The 20,853-nt window shown below is 47.4% G+C and overlaps 2 protein-coding genes across 2 annotated transcripts in view; one reads left to right on the forward strand and one right to left on the reverse strand.

The window, feature by feature from the left end:
- Positions 1-3,843: 3,843 nt before the first annotated feature.
- LOC140105964 (protein kinase C delta type-like) lies at positions 3,844-5,902 on the reverse strand. The gene is made up of 2 exons (XM_072130092.1): positions 4,200-5,902; positions 3,844-3,973 (listed from the first exon to the last, which is right to left on the reverse strand). The coding sequence occupies exon 1, from the start codon at positions 5,865-5,867 to the stop codon at positions 4,875-4,877; it is 993 nt and encodes a 330-aa protein (XP_071986193.1). The 5' UTR covers positions 5,868-5,902; the 3' UTR covers positions 3,844-3,973; positions 4,200-4,874.
- Positions 5,903-7,326: 1,424 nt separating this feature from the next.
- LOC140105370 (transient receptor potential cation channel subfamily V member 6-like) overlaps positions 7,327-20,853 on the forward strand; it is a 200,878-nt gene continuing 187,351 nt past the window's right edge. The window contains exon 1 of the mRNA XM_072129284.1: positions 7,327-7,449. Coding sequence (XP_071985385.1) covers positions 7,409-7,449 — 41 coding nt within the window. The 5' untranslated portion in view covers positions 7,327-7,408. The remainder of the gene's footprint in view (positions 7,450-20,853) is intronic.

Below are 20,853 nucleotides of genomic sequence, written 5' to 3' on the forward strand. Positions count from 1 at the left end.
GCAGCCCCCATAGTGTGTCCTGTGTCCTGAAATATCCAGTGATTATTATTCATTATAACTGATTAGTAAAGTGTCAGCACCAGTATTGTGCCGCGGCTGCATCATGTCCACCACAATACAAGATTCTGCACCGGAAGGCCGACCGAGCACCACATCTAATACTGCAACTCGGCAGAATTGTGTGAGACAGTAATGTCACAGCGCAGAGATGCTACACACAGTGATGTCACAGTACAGAGATAATACACACAGTGATGTCGCAGTACAGGGATAATACACACAGTGATGTCACAGTACAGGAATAATACACACAGTGATGTCACAGTACAGGGATAATACACACAGCGATGTCACAGTACAGGGATAATACACACAGTGATGTCACAGCGCAGAGATGCTACACACAGTGATGTCACAGTACAGGAATAATACACACAGTGATGTCGCAGTACAGGATAATACACACAGTGATGTCACAGTACAGGGATAATACACACAGTGATGTCATAGTACAGGGATAATACACACAGTGATGTCACAGTATAGGGATAATACACACAGTAATGTCACAGTACAAGGATAATACACACAGTGATGTCACAGTACAGGGATAATACACACAGTGATGTCACAGTACAGTGATAATATACACAGTGATGTCACAGTACAGTGATAATATACACAGTGATGTCACAGTACAGGGATAATACACACAGTGATGTCACAGTATAGGGATAATACACACAGTAATGTCACAGTACAGGGATAATACACAGAGTGATGTCACAGTACAGGGATAATACACACAGTGATGTCACAGTACAGGGATAATACACACAGTGATGTCACAGTATAGGGATAATACACACAGTAATGTCACAGTACAAGGATAATACACACAGTGATGTCACAGTACAGGGATAATACACACAGTGATGTCACAGTACAGTGATAATATACACAGTGATGTCACAGTACAGTGATAATATACACAGTGATGTCACAGTACAGGGATAATACACACAGTGATGTCACAGTATAGGGATAATACACACAGTAATGTCACAGTACAGGGATAATACACAGAGTGATGTCACAGTACAGGGATAATACACACAGTGATGTCACAGTACAGGGATAATACACACAGTGATGTCACAGTATAGGGATAATACACACAGTAATGTCACAGTACAGTGACTGTACTGATGACCGCGTTGTGCCTTATCGTTATAAGAAAGAACAGAAAACTTCTGGTGCCTCGTTGACAATCAGACCTTCCCGGTGACATTCCCATCTCTGCAAGTCTCCAATAGTGTCCAGGTCCCTGAGGTTCAGAGAGATGGTCCTGACAGCTACATGAGAAGGTTCAGTGTCCTCTCAGGTGGTAATGGAATTCTATCCCCTGATGACCTCATGGCCGCGCTCCACCGGGAGGACTAGAAATCTCCTCTTAGTATTGATCGAGGCTACCTGATTTCACTCTGTATTTTATCCGCTCCATCTCCCTGACTTCCACCTGAACCACGGATGTTGTACTCGTCACATAGATCCGGCTCAGCGCCAAGAACATTCTAGAAGATCCCGCTCTACAGCTACACAGAAGGTCCGAGCTGGACCGTAGTGGTGGAAAATCAAGGCAGATGTGATTCTGATGGCACAGCCCCCTAAAGTGTATAAGCACTTGTTACCATGTAGCCTGCAGGCCCTGTTATGTATTGACCCCGGAGAGAGACGTTTAACCCCTTAACATTCTAGACCTCTCCACTTTTTTTTCCATTTCCCATTTTCGCTCCATTCTTCCCAAAAAATCATACCTTTTTTCTTTCCATTGAGTCACATGAGGGCTTGTTTTCTGCCGGATAACTCGTATTTCCTAATGGTGCCATTTAAGGTTACAGTCTATGTAAAGGGAGGCTGGAAAAAAATTCCAAGCGTTTCAAAATAGACAAAATAAAAAAAAACATTTGTGCCACTTTCTTACAGGTCTGGATGGTATAACCGATGGTATAACCGATCCATCCACAGAGATACCACATGTATAAGATTACTTTTTAACCACTGAAAATCTTGTAAAAAAGTAAGGGGTTCGTCTTATACCCTGTATGAGAAGTTGATGAGGTCAGGTGGCGCCTCCTGGAGGTTGCCTGGATGTTCATGTATCTTGCTGGCCGATATAAGGTCATGTGACCGGTGCTCAGCCACTCAGTACAGGCTCCGGTCACAAAACCTGAGGGAGAAGCTTCCTGCCCCATGCTGCTCTGCTCCTGCCTGTGTTACTGTAGCAACTCCTACCCCATCCTGTGACTGGGGAGCACTAAAAGTTCTCTTTCTGTGTATAATTCATTAAGATTGTGCTCCAGAAATCATGAATCTGGCAATGGCCCGACAGAGTTCACGCACATAGGGCATGCGGCAGACTTTGCATGTTAATTCACTACACACTTCTGTCACTACATCCCCCCCCCCCCCCACACACTGCATAGCTCCCGACCTGGTTTGGCCGGGACAGTCCCGTTTTTTTTACCTCTGCCCCGTGTCACGGGCAGCTGTGAGATTGTCCCGGATATTCCCTCCCGGTCCCGCCCTCGCTGGGGAAAGTAAATACTTTCAAAGCCAGAACTAATAGTACTGAATGGCTTCTACAGACATCAGGCAGGGAATCCTTTTGAGAGATGTGTCAGATTAGCGAAGAGCAGGGACCACATCATCAGGTTCATATCACCATCTGTCCATATATGGTCACTGCATCTCCCCGGGCTTCCCCAGACACAAGCTCTTTATTTAATTCAAATAAATAAATTTATGCCCAGCCCGGGATACCCCAGACCCTCTGCAATAGAGATAGGATCCTCTACCCACTAGGCTATAAGCTCAGTGGATGTCAGTGAGAGGATTTTATGTAACTAAGAGTTTCACTGTTACATTGTGACACACTGATAAATAGAGACGGATCTTCTCAGAGATTATTATTGAGATGATTATTATTATTGAGATTATTAATATTGAGATTATTATTATTATTATTATTATTGAGATTATGGAGATTGAGATTATTGATATTATTGAAATTATTGAGATTATTAATATTGAGTTTATTGCCATTATTATTATTGAGATTATTATTATTATTGAGATTATTGCCATTATTATTATTATTATTGAGATTATTAGTATTGAGTTTATTAACATTATTATTATTGAGATAATTAGCATTGAGATTATTGAGATTATTATTTATATTATTAAGATTATTATTGATATTATTGAGATTATTACTATTGAGATTATTGAGATTAATATTATTGAGATTATTATTATTGAGGTTATTATTGAGATTATTAATATTGAGAGTATTAGTATTGAGATTATTGATATTATTAGTATTGAGATTATTACTATTGAGATTATTATTGAGATTATTGAGATTGATATTATTGAAATTATTATTATTGAGATTATTAGTATTGAGATTATTAAGATTAATATTATTATTGTTATTGAGATGATTGAGATTATTATTATTTTAATAATAATAATAATTATCTTCATGGTAATAAAAATAATAATAATTGTCTCAATAATTACAATAGTAATCTCTGAGATGTATCTCTATATACCAGTGCATGTAGCCTGTGTCACTGTGTAACAGTAAAAGACTGACGATTACATGTTCATACTGATAGACAGTATCAGTCTGAACATGTATTTATGTGCAATCTATGCCAGAATACTGAATAGACGGCTTAATAAACGTGGACCAAATATCTATTTTTGCTTTTTTTTAATAATCCGGACATAAAAGTGATGAATAAATAACAGAAGAGTTTATTATGATCCTATATCCTCCTAGTAGGACAGGTTGGGGTGATGCCGCTGTATGATCGGGGTCTCTCTGCTCCTCCTATTATTGTGGCTGCAGACGGCAGAAATCGTGCTGCTGAAACCGAGAAGAGACGGAGGATACCGGAGACTGCAGGAAGACGGAAAGAGAGAAAACTGCATCACTACAGGACTGTAGGACATTACACCCGAAATCCCAGAATCACTATGAAGAGATTCATCACATCCCAGGTTACAGGACTATAGCGATGTGCACAGTCCTAACCCCGCTGTGCTGACATTTTATTGTTACTATGTGCACAGATATACAAGCAGGTGACAGAGTATACAGCAGTGTACATGATAAAGCACTGTACTTCCATGGTGATGCCAGGAGCCATGAAGACGATGATGATGCAGTGAAGTTCAGTGGTTCCTCACGAAGATGACACCATCAATTTATTGGATCAATATTGGGAGTGCTGATTGGGGAAGGTGATGATGGGGGTTGGTGATGATGAGGGAAGGTGATGATGGGGGTGATAGTGGCGCTGCCTCTGATGGTATATGGGGTGCCATGTAACTCGGTGGTCGGAGGTCAGATAATTGCTCTTGGTGGAGGAGAGCACTTCCACGTATATGGCTGCCTATAGGGGACAGTCAGGGTCTTCATATGGAAATTTCCAGGATGGTCTTTACATCCGGATGAAAAAGGTCTCCTTCTTGATCTTTTAAGAAGGGCAGGTCATAGGGCAGGCCAGCGGGAGGGCTGATGTCCATCCTGGGTGGAAAAGGAGGATCTTTGTATCTACTTTTTGCCAGTCTATTTCGCCATAAAATGGATGCTGACGGACGTCCCCACAATATCCCAGATGCTTGAGTTGTTGTTTGCTGAGCAGGTTAGATATAATGTCCTTTGTCTCGGTGTTGAAGGTGTCTGGGAATTGGGGATCACCAGTTACGACCACATCCCGGAGTTGGCGCATTGTTCTGCATGTGCCCAATGGGTAATTGTTGGTCAGTAGGCAATACAGCAGGACCCCAAATGACCATCAGTCAGAAGATCTACCAAAGGGGCCACCGGTGATCATCTCTGGGGATTTGTAGTAGGCGGTGCCAGCTCCTCCAAATATAGTTTTGCCCCCAAAGATGTTCTCCACTGCCACTCCGAAATCGCAGATCCGGACATGTCCCTGGTGATCGATGGCGATGTTTTTAGTTTTGATGTCCCGATGGATGACCCCCAGCTTATGCATGTGTTGTAGCCCACATATGATCTGGGCTGTACACAGGGCGGTGGTCTTGACATCAAGGGGTCCCTCTGCCTCCAGAAGCTTCTCCAAATCGCCGACAGGGAGGAGCTCCATGACCAGGAAGGCGAATGATGGAGTCTGGAAGGTGGAAAATAAGCGGCAGATACAGGGGTTTCCGGCTACGTGCTGCAGCATCCTTTTCTCCAGCTGGATTTTATCTGTGTTTAATTTGGTGAGGACTTTAATGGCCACGGTGCTGCTCTTATCTCTCACTGATGCCAGATACACAAACCCAAATCCTCCTCTCCCAAGTTCTTTCTGGAAAGTAAAGGAAGTCAGTCCACGGTGAGCGATGGTATTTATAGTGGTATCAGCTCCGTTGTCACCCAGCTTCAGTTTTTTGTTGGCCTTTTCTTCCTCCTCTTCCAGTTTCCTCTTCTGTCTTCCATAGGAATAGATGGAGGGAACTTGGTCCTGCACAGATCGGGATCCACATTTTTTGGATCTTGAGATGTTCTTTTCTATATCACTAGTTGTGATGTTATTTTTTGGTTGGTCATCCTCTTTGCTCTCCCTCTTCATGCCTTCTCCCCTGAAGGGGGCGACATCTTTGGTGAGATGAGGTGTTACCGATAATCCTACTCCTCTCCTTCCCCCAGATACCCAATTCCCAAAAACCCAAAGTCTCTTAAAAAGCGCACTCCAAGGACAAGATCCAGCAGGAAACAGATCCAGTATGGAGCCTGAGAATGTGCCACTGTGTTCCGTGTATTTACAGTCCCGTGATGTCATAAGTGCAAGTGATGTCACATTAGAACAACCACTGAGGTGGGGGCTATCTTCAGTGTGTCCCATGTTGTCTCAATCAAGTGATGTCAAAGTGGCCAAGCCAATGTATGCAGGGAGCGGAACCACTGTTTTGCCCGTGGGGGACAGTCAGCAGGCCAGATGCAGGAACCCCTCTCACGTAAGGTGGCAGCTGAGGGGTTAACGCGGGCACTGTGGTGGCCCACGCAGAGGCTTCAAGATGGCGGGTGCCTCGAGTGGCGGTCTGCTTCTTAATCCCACCAATCTATATTGTCTGCTGGCTGATGTGGAGCTCGCTGTAGCGTCGGAAGGGGTGGTGAATCAGGGCGCCCTTGATGTTAAAATAAGAACCAGGAGGCAGGAGTGATCATCCAACAGGCCCAGCTCACGGCTCAGTTTACTTCAATGCTTACAAATGTCCATATAATGAAAGCCGATTTACACTTGTTCCAATACAGTTCTGTAAGATTCAATCCCCAAAACTGTCACTTTGCTGCACTCCTCTATTCCTGTGGCTGCTCTCTATCTTCACTGGACCCTTATATCTGGGCCTAAGCTCCTCTGGCTTCTCCATGGTCTCCTTGTTGTAGGCCATGGCCTGTATACTGGGACATTCATCCAGCTGCTCCTGGAGACTGGGTGACTTGGGGGTCCTTAGTCTCTCACCTCGGTGATGGGGTGATCTTTCTCCCTCTCTGTGAGCTGCAGATGATGATATTTTGCCTGTGGTCAGGCTCCTGCTGCTGTGTCAGACTGCCACTCTCCTCAGCACACACTCACTGACTGAGGACACACTCACTGAGCACATGTCTGGGGGTGGTCCCTTCCTTACATACTCTGCTCTGACACTTATAATATTAGGTAACTCCTACATATACAGGTTCTACCTCCCAACCTAGCAGGGCTTGAACCTTAAAGTGGTACAACCAATTTACATAGCATACATGGATAATGCCATAGGACCAGTGTTATCACATTATACACAGTGCACTTCAGTACAAAACATCATCATGAACCAGTTCTCGACCGCCTGCCGTGTATTCACGGTGGCGGTCGGGTCGCTGCATGGAGAGGGCTCACGGGCTGAGCCCTATCTATAGCCGGTAAGCAGGGGTGCACCAGCCATGAGGCGAGTTGAGACTTTCACCTCAGGGCGGTGTGCCTCCTGCTGGTGGAGAGGCGGCATTTTGCACGCTGCCAGGCTGCGCCGCTACTACTTACAATCGTACTTGCATCATTCAGGTGCAAGTACCATTGCTGACAGCACCGCGCAGGGCGTCCTGTGCGGCGCTGCTGTGACATAGGAAGCGCTTACTAGCGCTTCCTGTATCACTAGCACAGAGGCAGCCTGGAGGAGCGAGGAGGAGGAGGAGCCAGGGGGAGGAGGAGGGGGAGTGGGAGCGCCACATTCAAAGATGTGGCTGATCTCCCTGGAGGTGCAGCCGCTGCAGAGCTGACAGGAGCTGACAGCCCCGCCCACCAGCCCGGCCTCATGCACAGAGGAGACTGCTCCATAGGCCTCCCTGATGTATCCACTGCCTGACCTGGACCTGCTGCTGTATACCAGGTAAGTGCAATGTATATGTGTGTGTGTTCTCTGTTTATATGTGTTTTGTCATGTGTATATGTGTGTAAAACATGTCATGTGTGTGTATTTAGAGGTATAACATGTAAACATGTAACAGGTATGACATGTAATAGCTGTATATATAGGTGTAATCCGTATGTATGTAGAGGTATGACATGTAATAGCTGTATATATATAGATGTAATACATGTATATATAGAGGTATGACATGTAATAGCTGTGTGTGTATATATATATATATATATATATATATATATATATATATATGTAATGCTTGTGTATATAGAGGTTTAACATGTAATAGCTGTATATATAGGTGTAATGTGTATGACATGTAATAGCTGTATATATAGGTGTAATGTGTATGACATGTAATAGCTGTATATATATAGGTGTAATGCGTGTGTATATAGAAGTATGACTTGTAATAGCTGTATATATAGGTGTAATGTATTATATATGTGTGTATATAGGGGTATAACATGTAATAGGTGTGTGTATATATAGGTGCCATGTATGTGTATATGCAGGTATACCATGTAAAGGGTGTAGATATAGGTGTAATGCGTGTATACTGTATATACAGGTATAAAATGAAATAGGTTTATGTATATGTGTGTGTAATTTGTGATGTGTGTGTGATATATATATGTATACAGTAATTGCTTTCTTTTGGGGGGAGCTGTATACAGTCATTGCTGGCGTGGGGGGTATATTACTCTTCCCTGTCTGGACTACATTCAATGGGGGCCCTGGCTGTATATGTTTTCTACTACATGACGGTACTCTATGAATTTTATACTACATGGCTGTACACTGTATCTATCTTGTACTACATGGCGGTACTCTGTATGTATTTTCACACCAAACCAATATGATGGATCTGGCCCTGACATTCCCTTATAAATGGCGGGGGGGGGGGGGGCGTCTCTCTATGGCTCGCCTCAGGCAGCAGACAGGCTTGGTACACCCCTGCCGGTAAGTCTTTGCTGCATATTGCTAGCACCGATCGCGGGTGTTTTCACAGTGTTGGCTGCCGGTAAAGCTGCGGGCAGCCTCAATAAGATAGCGGCGCATGGGCGCCGCCATCTTACCTGGTATCGCCGCTCCCCGTGACGTCTTCCGAAGACCCAAGGCTATTTAGTTTCAACCCCTTCATTACAATATGCTGATAGCACATTGTAATGAATGAGGAGGAAAATCCCCATATACTGCCATACTGTAGTATGGCAGTATATGATAGGATCGATCAGACAACCTAGGGTTAAAGTACCCTAGGGAGTCTGAAAAATAGTAAAAATAAAAATAAAAAAAAGTTTTAAAAAAAAAATTATAATAAAAAAAATTAAAATTTCAAATCACCCCCCTTTCCCTAGAACTGACATAAATATAAATAAACAGTAAAAATCATAAACACATCAGGTATCGACGCGTCCGAAAATGCCCGATCTATCAAAATATAATAACGGTTTTTCAGTGTGTTTAACCCCGTAACGGAAAATAGCGCCCAAAGTCGAAAATGGCACTTTTTTGCCATTTTGAAAAATATAAAAAAATCTATAAAAAGTTATCAAAAGGTTGTACAGTCCTAAAAATGATATCATTGAAAATATTATCAAATTTCGCAAAAAATGACACCACCCACAGCTCCGTACACCAAAGTATAAAAAAGTTATTAGCGCCAGCAGTTGGCAAAAATCAAAAAAATAATTTTTGTACAGGAGGTTTTAATTTTTGTAAATGTATGAAAACATTATAAAACCTATACAAATTTGGTATCCCCTTAATCGTACCGACCCAAAGAATAAAGTAGACATGTCATTTGGGGCGCTCAGTGAAAGACGTAATATCCAAGCCCACAAGAAAATGGCGCAAATGCGTTTTTTCACCATTTTCACTGCATTTGGAATTTTTTTTCCGCTTCCGACTACACGGCATGGAATATTTAATACCATCACTATGAAGTGCAATTTGTTACGCAGAAAACAAGCCGTCACACAGCTCTTTACGTGTAAAAATAAAAAGTTATAGATTTTTGAAGGTGGGGAGTGAAAAATGGACATGAAAAAACAGGAAAGGGTCCGGTCCTTAACCGGTTAATAAACATTAACCCTTTCACTGATGTGGGGGGGCCCAAAGGTGTACTAATTAACATATTTCTTAAAGGGACATACACACAGAAAAATATGTGAAGTTTTATAATGGAATTGAAAAGAAATCTATCAGCAGTTTTGTTCCTGCAGAGTTGTGTCCCCACTGTACCAGGATGACAGGCGAAATTTATGCCAAATGATTGGGGTAAATTCAGAAGAGGATTGGCCATGTTTTACACAGTGAATTTGGCAGTGTTAAATAGACCTCAGTATTGGTCCTGGAGACCAGTGTTGTCCCATTTCTGTGTGTTTTATAGTAGCAGTGTCACGGGTGACCCTGCAATCCATGTTGCGGATCGTGCACCCGCTGTCTGCTGCTGCCGCTGCCCCGCTCCCCCCAGGTCAGTGCTTACCTGTCCCGGCTCCTGGTGCCTCCATCACGGTCTCCTCCAGGTCGCAGGTCTGTCTCCTGTCTAGGCCGCGCGCTCCCGCTGCTAGGGCGCACGCGCGCCTACTCTCTAAGAATTTAAAGGGCCAGCATCCTCATTATTGACGCTGGCATTCCCGGCTCGGCTATATAGCCTGGCGACTCCCAGAATCCCTTGCCCGATCTTCAGGTCGAAGCCTCCTGAGTGTTTCCAGATGCCTCCGTGATTCCTGAGCGTTTCCAGACGCCTCCATGTCCCCGTGTTCCTGTGGTGTTCCCTTGTTCCCGTATCCTGTGGTGGTCCTGTAATACTGTGGCGGTCCTGTAATCCTGTGGCGGTCCTGTAATTCTGTGGCAGTCCTGTAATCTTGTGGCAGTCCTGTGGTCCTATGGTGGTCCTGTGGCGGTGCAGTTATCCTGTGGCAGTCCGGTTATCCTGTGGCGGTCCGAGGTCCTGCCAGCCGTTCATCTGAGGTCCTGCCAGCCGTCCATCTGAGGTCCTGCCAGCCGTCCATCCGAGGTCCTGCCATCCAGAGGTCCTGCCATCCCAAGGTCCTGCCTTCCCGTGGTCCTGCCTGCCAGGGGTCCCTACTTCGGCTGCCACCGCGGGCCTAGTCGCACCGAGGCGCGACCTGGTGGCTCCCCAGTCCTGTATTCAGTCCATTAAGATCTCTGCTTGCTCACAGTGAATGCATAACATTGTTTAGCTGAGGTTTTGCTACAATTACCTCTGGTCTTTAATTTTGTGACAGTCATCTGGAGCTTCTACCAGTAGGTCAGTGGTTGGGTTACACCTGGGTGAGGGGGCACAGCTGGCAGCGCTTAGCAGGACTATGGCTGTAATGTCACCCATGGTCCGGCTTCTCGCTATCCTCCTACCTCTATGGTGGCAGCAGCTCTGCAGACATCACATAACGCAGCGGAGACGTAGCTTCCTGATAACTGATGTAACTGCATTTCTCTGTCACATGACCTGCACCCGCTGGGAGTCACATGATGTACAGCCAGGACCCGGGAGTCACATGATGTACAACCAGGACACCGGGAGTCACATGATGTACAGCCAGGACACCAGGAGTCACATGATGTACAGCCAGGACACCAGGAGTCACATGATGTACAGCCAGGACACCGGGAGTCACATGATGTACAGCCAGGACACCGGGAGTCACATGATGTACAGCCAGGACGCCGGGAGTCACATGATGTACAGCCAGGACGCCGGGAGTCACATGATGTACAGCCAGGACGCCGGGAGTCACATGATGTACAGCCAGGACGCGGGAGTCACATGATGTACAGCCAGGACGCCGGGAGTCACATGATGTACAGCCAGGACGCCTTTACACCTCCCGGAAATGAGGCAATTGGAGGCGGTTTTGGGGTGGGCATGGTCCCGCCCAGGTGTTTTAAGAAGCTTGAGTGCACGTGGGGGACCTCTTTCCTTCTGCTCTCAGTAACGGAGAGGTGTGAAGTCTCCCTCCCACCCTGCTCTCAGATTTAATTCTTTTCAGGTTCCTTATTCTGTGGATTCTGGCCGTTTCCTTCTGTTTTTTACAGATGTCGAAGCATAGGCGAAGCTGGACAAAGGACCAAAGCCGCAGCCGCCATTCGGGCGCAGTTCTGTCCCAAGATCAGCCCTACCCTGCCGAGACTGGGGACAGGTGACAGTGTCTTGGTGGGGTGACATAAAACTGGCAAAGGCCTTGTAAAGCGTACCCCTGCCAGTGCTGGACAAGCTGCCTGCTCGCCTACTCTCCCTCGCTACTTGTCCTGCAGAACTACGCCCTCTGCCGCTAGCGCTGTCAGAAGGGAAATACTGTTCCAGCTTGTGCACCAGGGCCTGCTGGTATTCATGTATTCTCACTCTCCTTTCCTCTCCAGGGATGAGAGTGGAAAGATTTTGCTTGTGCCGTGGGTCCAGGAGAGTGAATACCCAGTAATTGGTGCTGGAATAAATTCTTTGAACGCAAGGGTCACGGGATAGGCAGCCTAGCATGAAATCTGCCATATGCGCCAGTGTCCCAACGTGCAAGAATTCACTTCCCTCACTGGCCTGACTGTCCATTTCCTCCTCCTCCAACTCCTCTTCTTCTGCCCATACACGCTGAACAGTGAAGGACTGAGCAATGGTCCCCTCTTCTGTCTCGCCAACATTCTCCTCCTCTTCCTCCTCATCCTCCTCCACCTCCACCTCCTCCGATATGCGCTGAGAAACAGACCTAAGGGTGCTTTGGCTATCAACAAGGGAATCTTCTTCCCCCGTCTCTTGTGACGAACGCAAAGCTTCCGACTTTATGCTGATCAGAGAGTTTTTCAACAGGCCAAGCAGCGGGTTGATGATGGCGGCATCGCCACTGACCATCTGTGTTGACTCCTCAAAGTTACTCAGCACCTGACAGATATCAGACATCCACGTCCACTCCTCATTGTAGACTTGAGGAAGCTGACTGACCTGACTACCAGTTCTGGTGGAAGTTGACATCTGGCAGTCTACAATCGCTCTGCGCTGCTGGTAAACTCTGGTTAATGTTGAATTCCACCTCGTGGGCACATCGCACAACAGTCGGTGAGCGGGCAGTTGGAGGCGGCGCTGCCCTGAGAGTGGCAGCATCTGTGGTGGACTTCCTGAAATGCGCACAGATGCGGCACACCTTCGTGAGCAAATCAGACAGATTGTCTTGAGGAAACGCTGAACTATGAGATTTAACACATGGGCCAGGCATGGCATATGTGTCAGTCTGCCGAGTTGCAGAGATGCCAGGTTACGGCCGTTGTCACACACAACCATGCCTGGCTTCAGGTTCAGCGGTGCCAGCCACAGGTCAGTCTGCGCCGCGATGCCCTGTAATAGCTCTTGGGCGGTGTGCCTTTTATCGCCTATCCTCATCAGTTTGAGCACTGCCTGCTGTCGCTTAGCGACGACACTGCTGCTGTGCCTAGAGCTACCGACTGATGGCGCCATGCCCACGGATGGTAATTCGGAGGAGGAGGTGGAGGAGGAGTGGGAGGAGGAGGAGGCATAGTAGGCCTGAGAAACCTGGACCGAGGTAGGCCCCGCAATCCTCGGCATCGGCAGTATATGACCAGCCCCAGGGTCAGACTCGGTCCCAGCCTCCACCAAGTTAACCCAATGTGCTGTCAGCGATATATAGTGGCCCTGCCTGGCAGCACTCGGCCACGTGTCCGTGGTCAGGTGGACCTTGTCAGGGCACGGATGACGTTGTCTGACACGTGCTGGTGCAGGGCTGGGACGGCACATCGGGAAAAGTAGTGGCGGCTGGGGACTGAATACCGAGGGCCGCCATGAGGTTGCGAAAGGCCTCGGTCTCTACCAGCCTATAGTGCAGCATCTCCAGGCTGAGTAATCTGGAGATTTGGACGTTGAGGGCTTGGGCGTGTGGGTGGGTTGCACTGTATTTCCTCTTGCGCTCCAGCGTCTGGGGTATAGACAGCTGAACGCTGCGCATGGATACATTGGTGGTTGCTGTGGAGGATCGTAGAGGCGAAGGTGTGGTTTACGCACGGGAGGTTTTTGGGCCGGGGTCCTGACTAGCAGAGGCAGCAGATGACATGGGGGAAGTAGCAGTGGTGTGCCCGGCCGGAGGTGAACGGCCTTGGTTCCATTGAGTGGGGTGTTTAGCATTCATATGCCTGCGCATACTGGTGGTGGTTAAGCTGGTAGTGGTGGCCCACCACTGCCTCTTCCAACCTGTTCTCGTTGAGGACTCGCCTCCGTCTCAGAAGCACTGTGTTCACCCGGCTTATCAACCCAGCTTGGGTCTGTCACCTCATCATCCTCCGATCCCTCAGTCTGCTCCCCCTTCTGACTTCCTGCCCTGACAACAACTTCACCACTGTCTGACACTGTCTCCTCATCGTCCGACACCTTTTTACACACTTCTTCCACTACGTCAACAATGTCATCATCACCCACAGACTGCGACCGGTGGAAAACCTGGGCATCGGGAAAGAGCTCGGCAGCAACCGGACAAGTGGTTTGTGACTCTGGGAAGGGTCCAGAAAACAGTTCCTCAGAGTATGCCGGTTCAAATGCCAAATTTTCCTGGGAGGGGGCAGACTGGGGGGAAGGAGGCTGAGGTGGAGGAGCTGGAGGAGTGCAGATTTCGGTGACATGGGTGGACTGCGTGGAAGACTGACTGGTGGACAAAAGGCTAGAAGCATTGTCCGCAATCCACGACATCACCTGTTCGCACTGTTCTGGCCTCAACAGTGCTCTACCACGAGTCCCAGTAACTTCAGACATGAACCTAGGGAGTGTAGCTCTGCGGCGTTCCCCTGCTCCCTCATCAGCAGGTGGTGTCTCACCCCGCCCAGGACCACGGCCTTTGACCCCTGCAGTAGTTGGACGCCCACGTCCACGCCCTCGTCCTCTACCCCTAGCCCTCGGGTTCAACATTTTCAAAATGAAAGTCTATTATATAGACAAAAAAGAAAAAGAAACTGTAATATTTTTTTGTGTTTTTTTTTGTGTTTTTGTATTGTTATATACGTCGGCCGTATATGCGTCCTCCATACGTCATTGTGAATGTAGCCTTACCTGAATTTCGGCACAGCAAATTTGCAGTGTATTCCAGTAACTTTGTAGGACTGATGATAATCCTGTACACGCAATGCCGAAAATTCCCAGCGTTTTTGTTTTATTATTTCTCACTTATTACTACCAATCCTGGTGTGGAGATCATGGTGCAGTGCAAAGGTTGGGTTCTCACCCCTCACTGGTAGGGCACAGCTTGCTGCTTAAAGGGAACCTACCACCACAGATCTACCTATAAAGGTAGATCTGGTGGTAGGTGAATCTATAGGACGTGAGGATAGCCCTTTAAAGGGCTATTCCTCATGTTCCCGCAATTTTTAAATAACTTTTATTTGCCTAATATGTAAATGGAGGCTAAAGAGGCTACTAGGGCGTGGAATAGCCGGAGCTGAGGCTACCCGGCACTGCTACTTCACGCCCCAGTAGCCTCTTTGACCCTTCTACCAGATGTCTTTGTCCACGAAACCTGCCGTCTGTGCATGGCCTGTGGCTGCGCAGCTCCAGCTTTAGAGCAGTGACCACACACCGCGGGACTTCTGTTCTGCAGACAGCAGGTTTCGGAGACGAGGGGCACACAGATAGAAGGAGCTGTATGCCGAAGATTTCTGGTGGGAGGATTGAAGAGGCTACTGGAGCGTGGAGCCGCGTCGTGTAACCTCAGCTCCGGCTACTCCACCCCCCAGTAGCATGGAGGCTGGAGGACTTGAGACCACATGAGAAAGCTAGAGAACAGGAGGCCACAGAAGAAGGATAGAGGATAGTAGGCCACAGAATGAGGCTGGAGGACAGTAGGCCACAGAATGAGGATGGAGGACAGGAGGAGGATGGAGGATAGGAGGATACAGGAGGAGGATGGAGGACAGAAGGCTACAGGAGGAGGCTAGAGGACAGGGGCTACAGGAGGAGGATGGAGGACAGGAGGCTACAGGAGGAGGATGGAGGACAGGATGATGCTGGAGGAGGCTGGAGGACAGAAGGCTACAGGAGGAGGCTGGGGGACAGGAGGAGGAGGCTGGGGGACAGGAGGACGAGGCTGGAGAACAGGAGGACGAGGCTGGAGGACAGAAGGCCACAGAATGAGGCTGGAGGACAGGAGGAGGATGGAGAACAGGAGGCTATAGTAGGAGGATGGAGGACAGGAGGGGGATGGAGGAGGCTGGAGGACAGAAGGCTACAGGAGGAGGCTGGGGGACAGAAGGAGGAGGCTGGGGGACAGGAGGACGAGGCTGGAGGACAGGAGGACGAGGCTGGAGGACAGAAGGCCACAGAATGAGGCTGGAGGACAGGAGGAGGATGGAGAACAGGAGGCTACAGTAGGAGGATGGAGGACAGGAAGGGGATGGAGGAGGATAGAGAACAGAAGGCTACAGGAGGATGCTAGAGGATAGGAGGAGGATGGAGGACAGGAGGCTACAGGAGGAGGCTGGAGGACAGAAGGCCACAGGAGCAGGATGGAGGACGGGAGACTACAGGAGAAGGATAGAGAACAGAAGGCTACAGGAGGATGCTGGAGGATAGGAGGAGGATGGAGGACAGGAGGCTACAGGAGGAGGCTGGAGGACAGGAGGTTACAGGATTAGGCTTGAGGACAGGGGGCTACAGGACAAGGCTAGAGGACAGGAGGCTACAGGACAAGGCTGGAGGACAGGGGACTACAGGAGGAAGCTAGAGGGCAGGACGAGGATGGAGGACAGGGGGCTACAGGAGGCGGATGGAGGACAGGAGGAGGCTGGGGGACAGGAGGCTACAGGATTAGGCTGGAGGACAGAAGGCTACAGGATTAGGCTGGAGGACAGAAGGCTACAGGATTAGGCTGAGGACAGGAGGGCACAGAATGAGGAGGACAGAGAACAGGGACCACACCATGTGAAGGGGTGGAGGTTTGAGTACAGATAATATTGGGGCCGATTTACTTACCCGTTCCGTTCGCAATCCAGCGGCGCGTTCTCTGCGGTGGATTCGGGTCCGGCCGGGATTCACTAAGGCAGTTCCTCCGCCGTCCACCAGGTGTCGCTGCTGCGCTGAAGTTCCCCGGAGGCACGCTGGAATGCCCTGAAATTCACCGGCCTATACCTGGTGAAGGTAAGTGTAATTTTCGCGACACATTTTTTTTCTTAAATGCGGCGGTTTTTCCGAATCCCTCGGGTTTTTGTTCGGCCACGCCCCCCCGATTTCCGTTGCGTGCATGCCAGCGCCGATGCGCCACAATCCGATCGCGTGCGCCAAAATCCCGGGGCAATTCAGGTACAATCGGCGCAAATTGGAAATATTCGGGTAACACGTCAGGAATTAGTAAATGACCCCCATTATGTTTAAGTTTTGGGAGATAAATAAAAGCTGAAAACCAAATGTAAAAGGAGGATGTACCATGCCGTTGTACCATGTGGGGAACATCAAGTTCGATATTATATCATGCTTGAGGGTGGGACAATGGGCGTGGTTTAGAAAACGGGGGAGGGGCTTTGTGTCCCTCTTTCTCTTGCCCAAAAGTTGGGAGGTATGGTCACATAAGGTACAGCCAGGACAACGGTAGTCACATGATATATAGCCAGGACGCCGGGAGTCACATGATGTACAGCCAGGACGCGGAAGTCACATGATTACAGCCAGGACACCGGGAGTCACATGATGTACAGTCAGGACGCCGGCACAGGAGCAGCGATGTGACCTCCTGTCCCCAATCAAGAAAACACTTTTAGGTTTGTGGCTATAAAAATAAGGAAAAGTTCAATGGATGAGAAGACTTTTGCAACCCTCTGTATCTGCACCACCCAGGACACGGGAACAGATCTTGAAATCCAGAGATGTCCAGCTGAATCCAGGAAGGGGTGGAATATGATGGAAGCTGAAGAGGTAATGTCCAAGTATTACCGAACTGCAATCCTTGATTTTAAGGTCTGTCCCACTGTCCAGGGAGGTGGAGATACAGTAAGAGGATTTTATACCCTTTAATTATTTTTAACTGTTGCAGCCACAAACCTAAACGTATTTTATTGATATTTTATGTGATAGAACAACAGAAAGTATCCATATTTGTGAAGTGTAATGAAAATCATATTTGCTTTTAGAAATTTTGCTAAATTAAAAGACAAATGTGTGGTGTGTGTATATGTATTCACCCCCCGAGTTACTAGAGGCTGGAGGTCGCCACATTCTTTTCACAGTGTTTCATTCCCAATTGTTGACCTCCTGTTGTGACCCCAGACCTGTTCCTGATACTGCTCCTTTGCTGCCATCCCTTATTTCGCATCATTGCCGCCTGCCTTGACTGTCTGCCTGTTCCTGACAGCAAGACTGCCTAGTGATCCTGTACCTCAACCTTGGCTGCCACCGTGGACAAGTCACGTCTGTGGAACGACCTGGTGGTACCACACTGCAGCAAGACCATCCTGCTTTGCGGCGGGTTCTGCTGAAGACTGGGTGCCACTTAGACTCCGGTCCCTGGTGTTGGCTTGTGTCATCATCTGCGGTGGTCCAGGGGGTTCACTACTCCAAATCCTTACACCCACCACATGCCCCCCAGTAGATGGGTAGCCCCAGCACATGCCCCACCAGTAGATGGATAGCTCCAGCACATGCCCCCCCAGTAATGCTCCCACGCTCTTCTTTGACCCAGGCTTAGATGATGGCGGCAATGGTACCTGGGTCATACAAAGGACGTAGGAAACGGTAACATTGCAGCCTGTGTCCAGTGATCAGTCTAGGAGACACACAGCAGCCATCACTATTTATTTAAAATCTGCCTGAGAGCCAGCTGCAGCCAACAAAAGAGCCATATCTGGCTCCCGAGCCATAGGTTCCCTACCCCTGATTTAAAGTATGGGAAAGCCACAGAAATGGGTGTATTGTGCAGGGTGAGAGCCATTAGGCATACTAGGGGGTGATATCAAAAGCATAACAAAGGGCGTTGCTTATGGAACAAAAAAATTGGGGCATGCACAGCGTTCTAGATTTTCTGCAACAAAGGAGATAGGGGCGTAACTAGGAGAGGCAGGGCCCATATTAGATTATTGAATGGGGCTCTTTTTCCCCTTAGAATAATATACAATTTTGTACACTCACGTTTATACAATCTCCTACAAATACAATATACAGGGCAGTATTTGGTGTGGATGCTGCCCTAGGCACTCTTGGTGTTTCTTTCCCTATTGGTGTCATCAAGCTTCCCATAACCCCCAGCACAGGACCCAGGAGGAGTCTTTCCAATCACCCACTGCTGGCATTAGATTCCGGGGGAACAGGCCTTGTCCATTCCGGTAGGTACATTGCAAGAAAAGAGAGGGAGATGCTGTGAATGAATAGTAGTTCTGCCTAGGGCAAACCCGATGTGTGTGTGTGAGGATCCCTGGCTAGATGGTAGATACATAGCTCCCAACCGTACCGGATTTGGGGGGACAGTCCCGGTTTTTCACCTCTGTCCCGCTGTCACGGGCAGCCTGGAGATTGTCCCGGATATTCCCTCCAGGTCCCGCACTTGCTGGGGTTGTCCTGGCTCTGTGTCCCACCTAGTAGATACTTTCAAAGCCAGAACTTGCAGTACTGAATGGCTTCTACAGACATCAGGCAGGGAATCCTTTTGAGAGAATTGTCAGGTTAGCGCAGAGCAGGGAGCACATCATAAGGGAGATATCACCATCTGTCGATATATGGCGGAAGATTTATCATGAAGTTTCTGAGGTAATACTGTTCTAGTTGCCCACGGAAACCAATCGGAGCTCAGCTTTAATTTTATAAACAGCTGTGGGAAAATGAAAGCTGAGCTCCTATTGGTTGCCATAGATAACTAGAACAGTTCTGCTCTAAGTAACTTATGATGAATCTCTCCCTTGATGTCTATCTCTCCAAGGCTTCCCCAGTGCAGACATTGTGCAGGGAGTCATTTTGAGAGATGTGTCGGGTTAGCGCAGAGCAGAGACCACGTCATCAGGGAGACATCACCATCTGTCCATGTATGGTGTCTACATCTCCCAGGGTGAAGGATCTATTTAATGCAATTATATAAATTTTTGCCCTGCCCAGCAGTCCACCTGCCATGGAGACACGGAGCCTCTATCCACTAGGCTATGCGTTCAGTGGTTGTCTGTACAGGGATTTTTGGTGAGGGATCTTCTCAGAGATTATTATTGTAATTATTGAGACAACTATTTTTATTATAATAATAATTATTATTATTTTTATTATTATAATGGAGATAACTAATAATAATAATAATAATAATAATAATAATAATCGGCTCCATAATAACAATAAAAATAATAATAATTGTCTCAATAATTACAATAATAATCTCTAAAAAAAATCCCTCTCTATATATCAGTGCATTAAATCTGTGTCACAGTGTAACAGTAACAGTTAACAGCTCCTCCAAATTCCTCCAAATGATAACCACTGAGCCCTTAGCCTAGTGGATAGAGGCTTTGTGTATCTTTGACACATGGACTGTGAAGGTACTGGGTTCCAATCCCTTCCCGGGTATAAACGTATTTAATATTATTGAGAAAATGATTATTATTATTATATTATGGTAAAAATTTGGGAGTGGCCAGGGAGTGATTAGGGGTGTGACTATGCTATGCGTGCCGCCATTTTTTCCCTCTTTCCCTTCCAGAAATGTTGGCAGCTATGCCACTACACCCTCCTGTCACTACACCCCCACTATACCCTCCTGTCACTATATCCCCCCACTACACCCTCCTGTAACTACATCTATTTCTATGCTTTTTTAGTTTTATTAGGTTTTTAAAGGCAATTTTTTTGCAGTTTGTAATCAATCTCATGATACCTCAGCACATTGTCGCATAATAATTGTACTATTTTTGCCTGCAGGGAGGACAGTGTCGTCTTACTTCTCTTTATCAGAGTTATTGTACACTGATGGCACCGGCCTCATGGGGAGCCACCACGTGGCAGCCAGGTATTTCTACACAAGGTCCTGCCTGGGATAGATTTGCGCTATAATCTGAGCCACTACCTGGCGCAAACTATAGCTTGTGCACAGGCATAGGACAAGAAGACCCTGTGCCAACCAATATCACTTTTTGGCCCTGAAAAAAAAAAATTATACCTTTTATTATACCGGTAATTATACCTTTGTGTATGCAGTTAGTAGCAGCAGGACATTGAAATATAAATTTATATTCCAGGATTGTCGCTTCTCGAAGTGCACCGGGGTCGTGTTCTCACACTGCTGTGCTCTGTGCAGCCAATGTTATGTATCTAGAGGGATGTGTAATCAGACCTTTGTGTATGTTGTTAGTAGCAGCAGGACTGTGAAAATAAATTTACATTCCAGGATTTTAGTATCA

The sequence above is a fragment of the Engystomops pustulosus genome, chromosome 11 (genome assembly GCF_040894005.1).
Source record: "Engystomops pustulosus chromosome 11, aEngPut4.maternal, whole genome shotgun sequence".
In the NCBI taxonomy this organism is placed as follows: domain Eukaryota; kingdom Metazoa; phylum Chordata; class Amphibia; order Anura; family Leptodactylidae; genus Engystomops; species Engystomops pustulosus.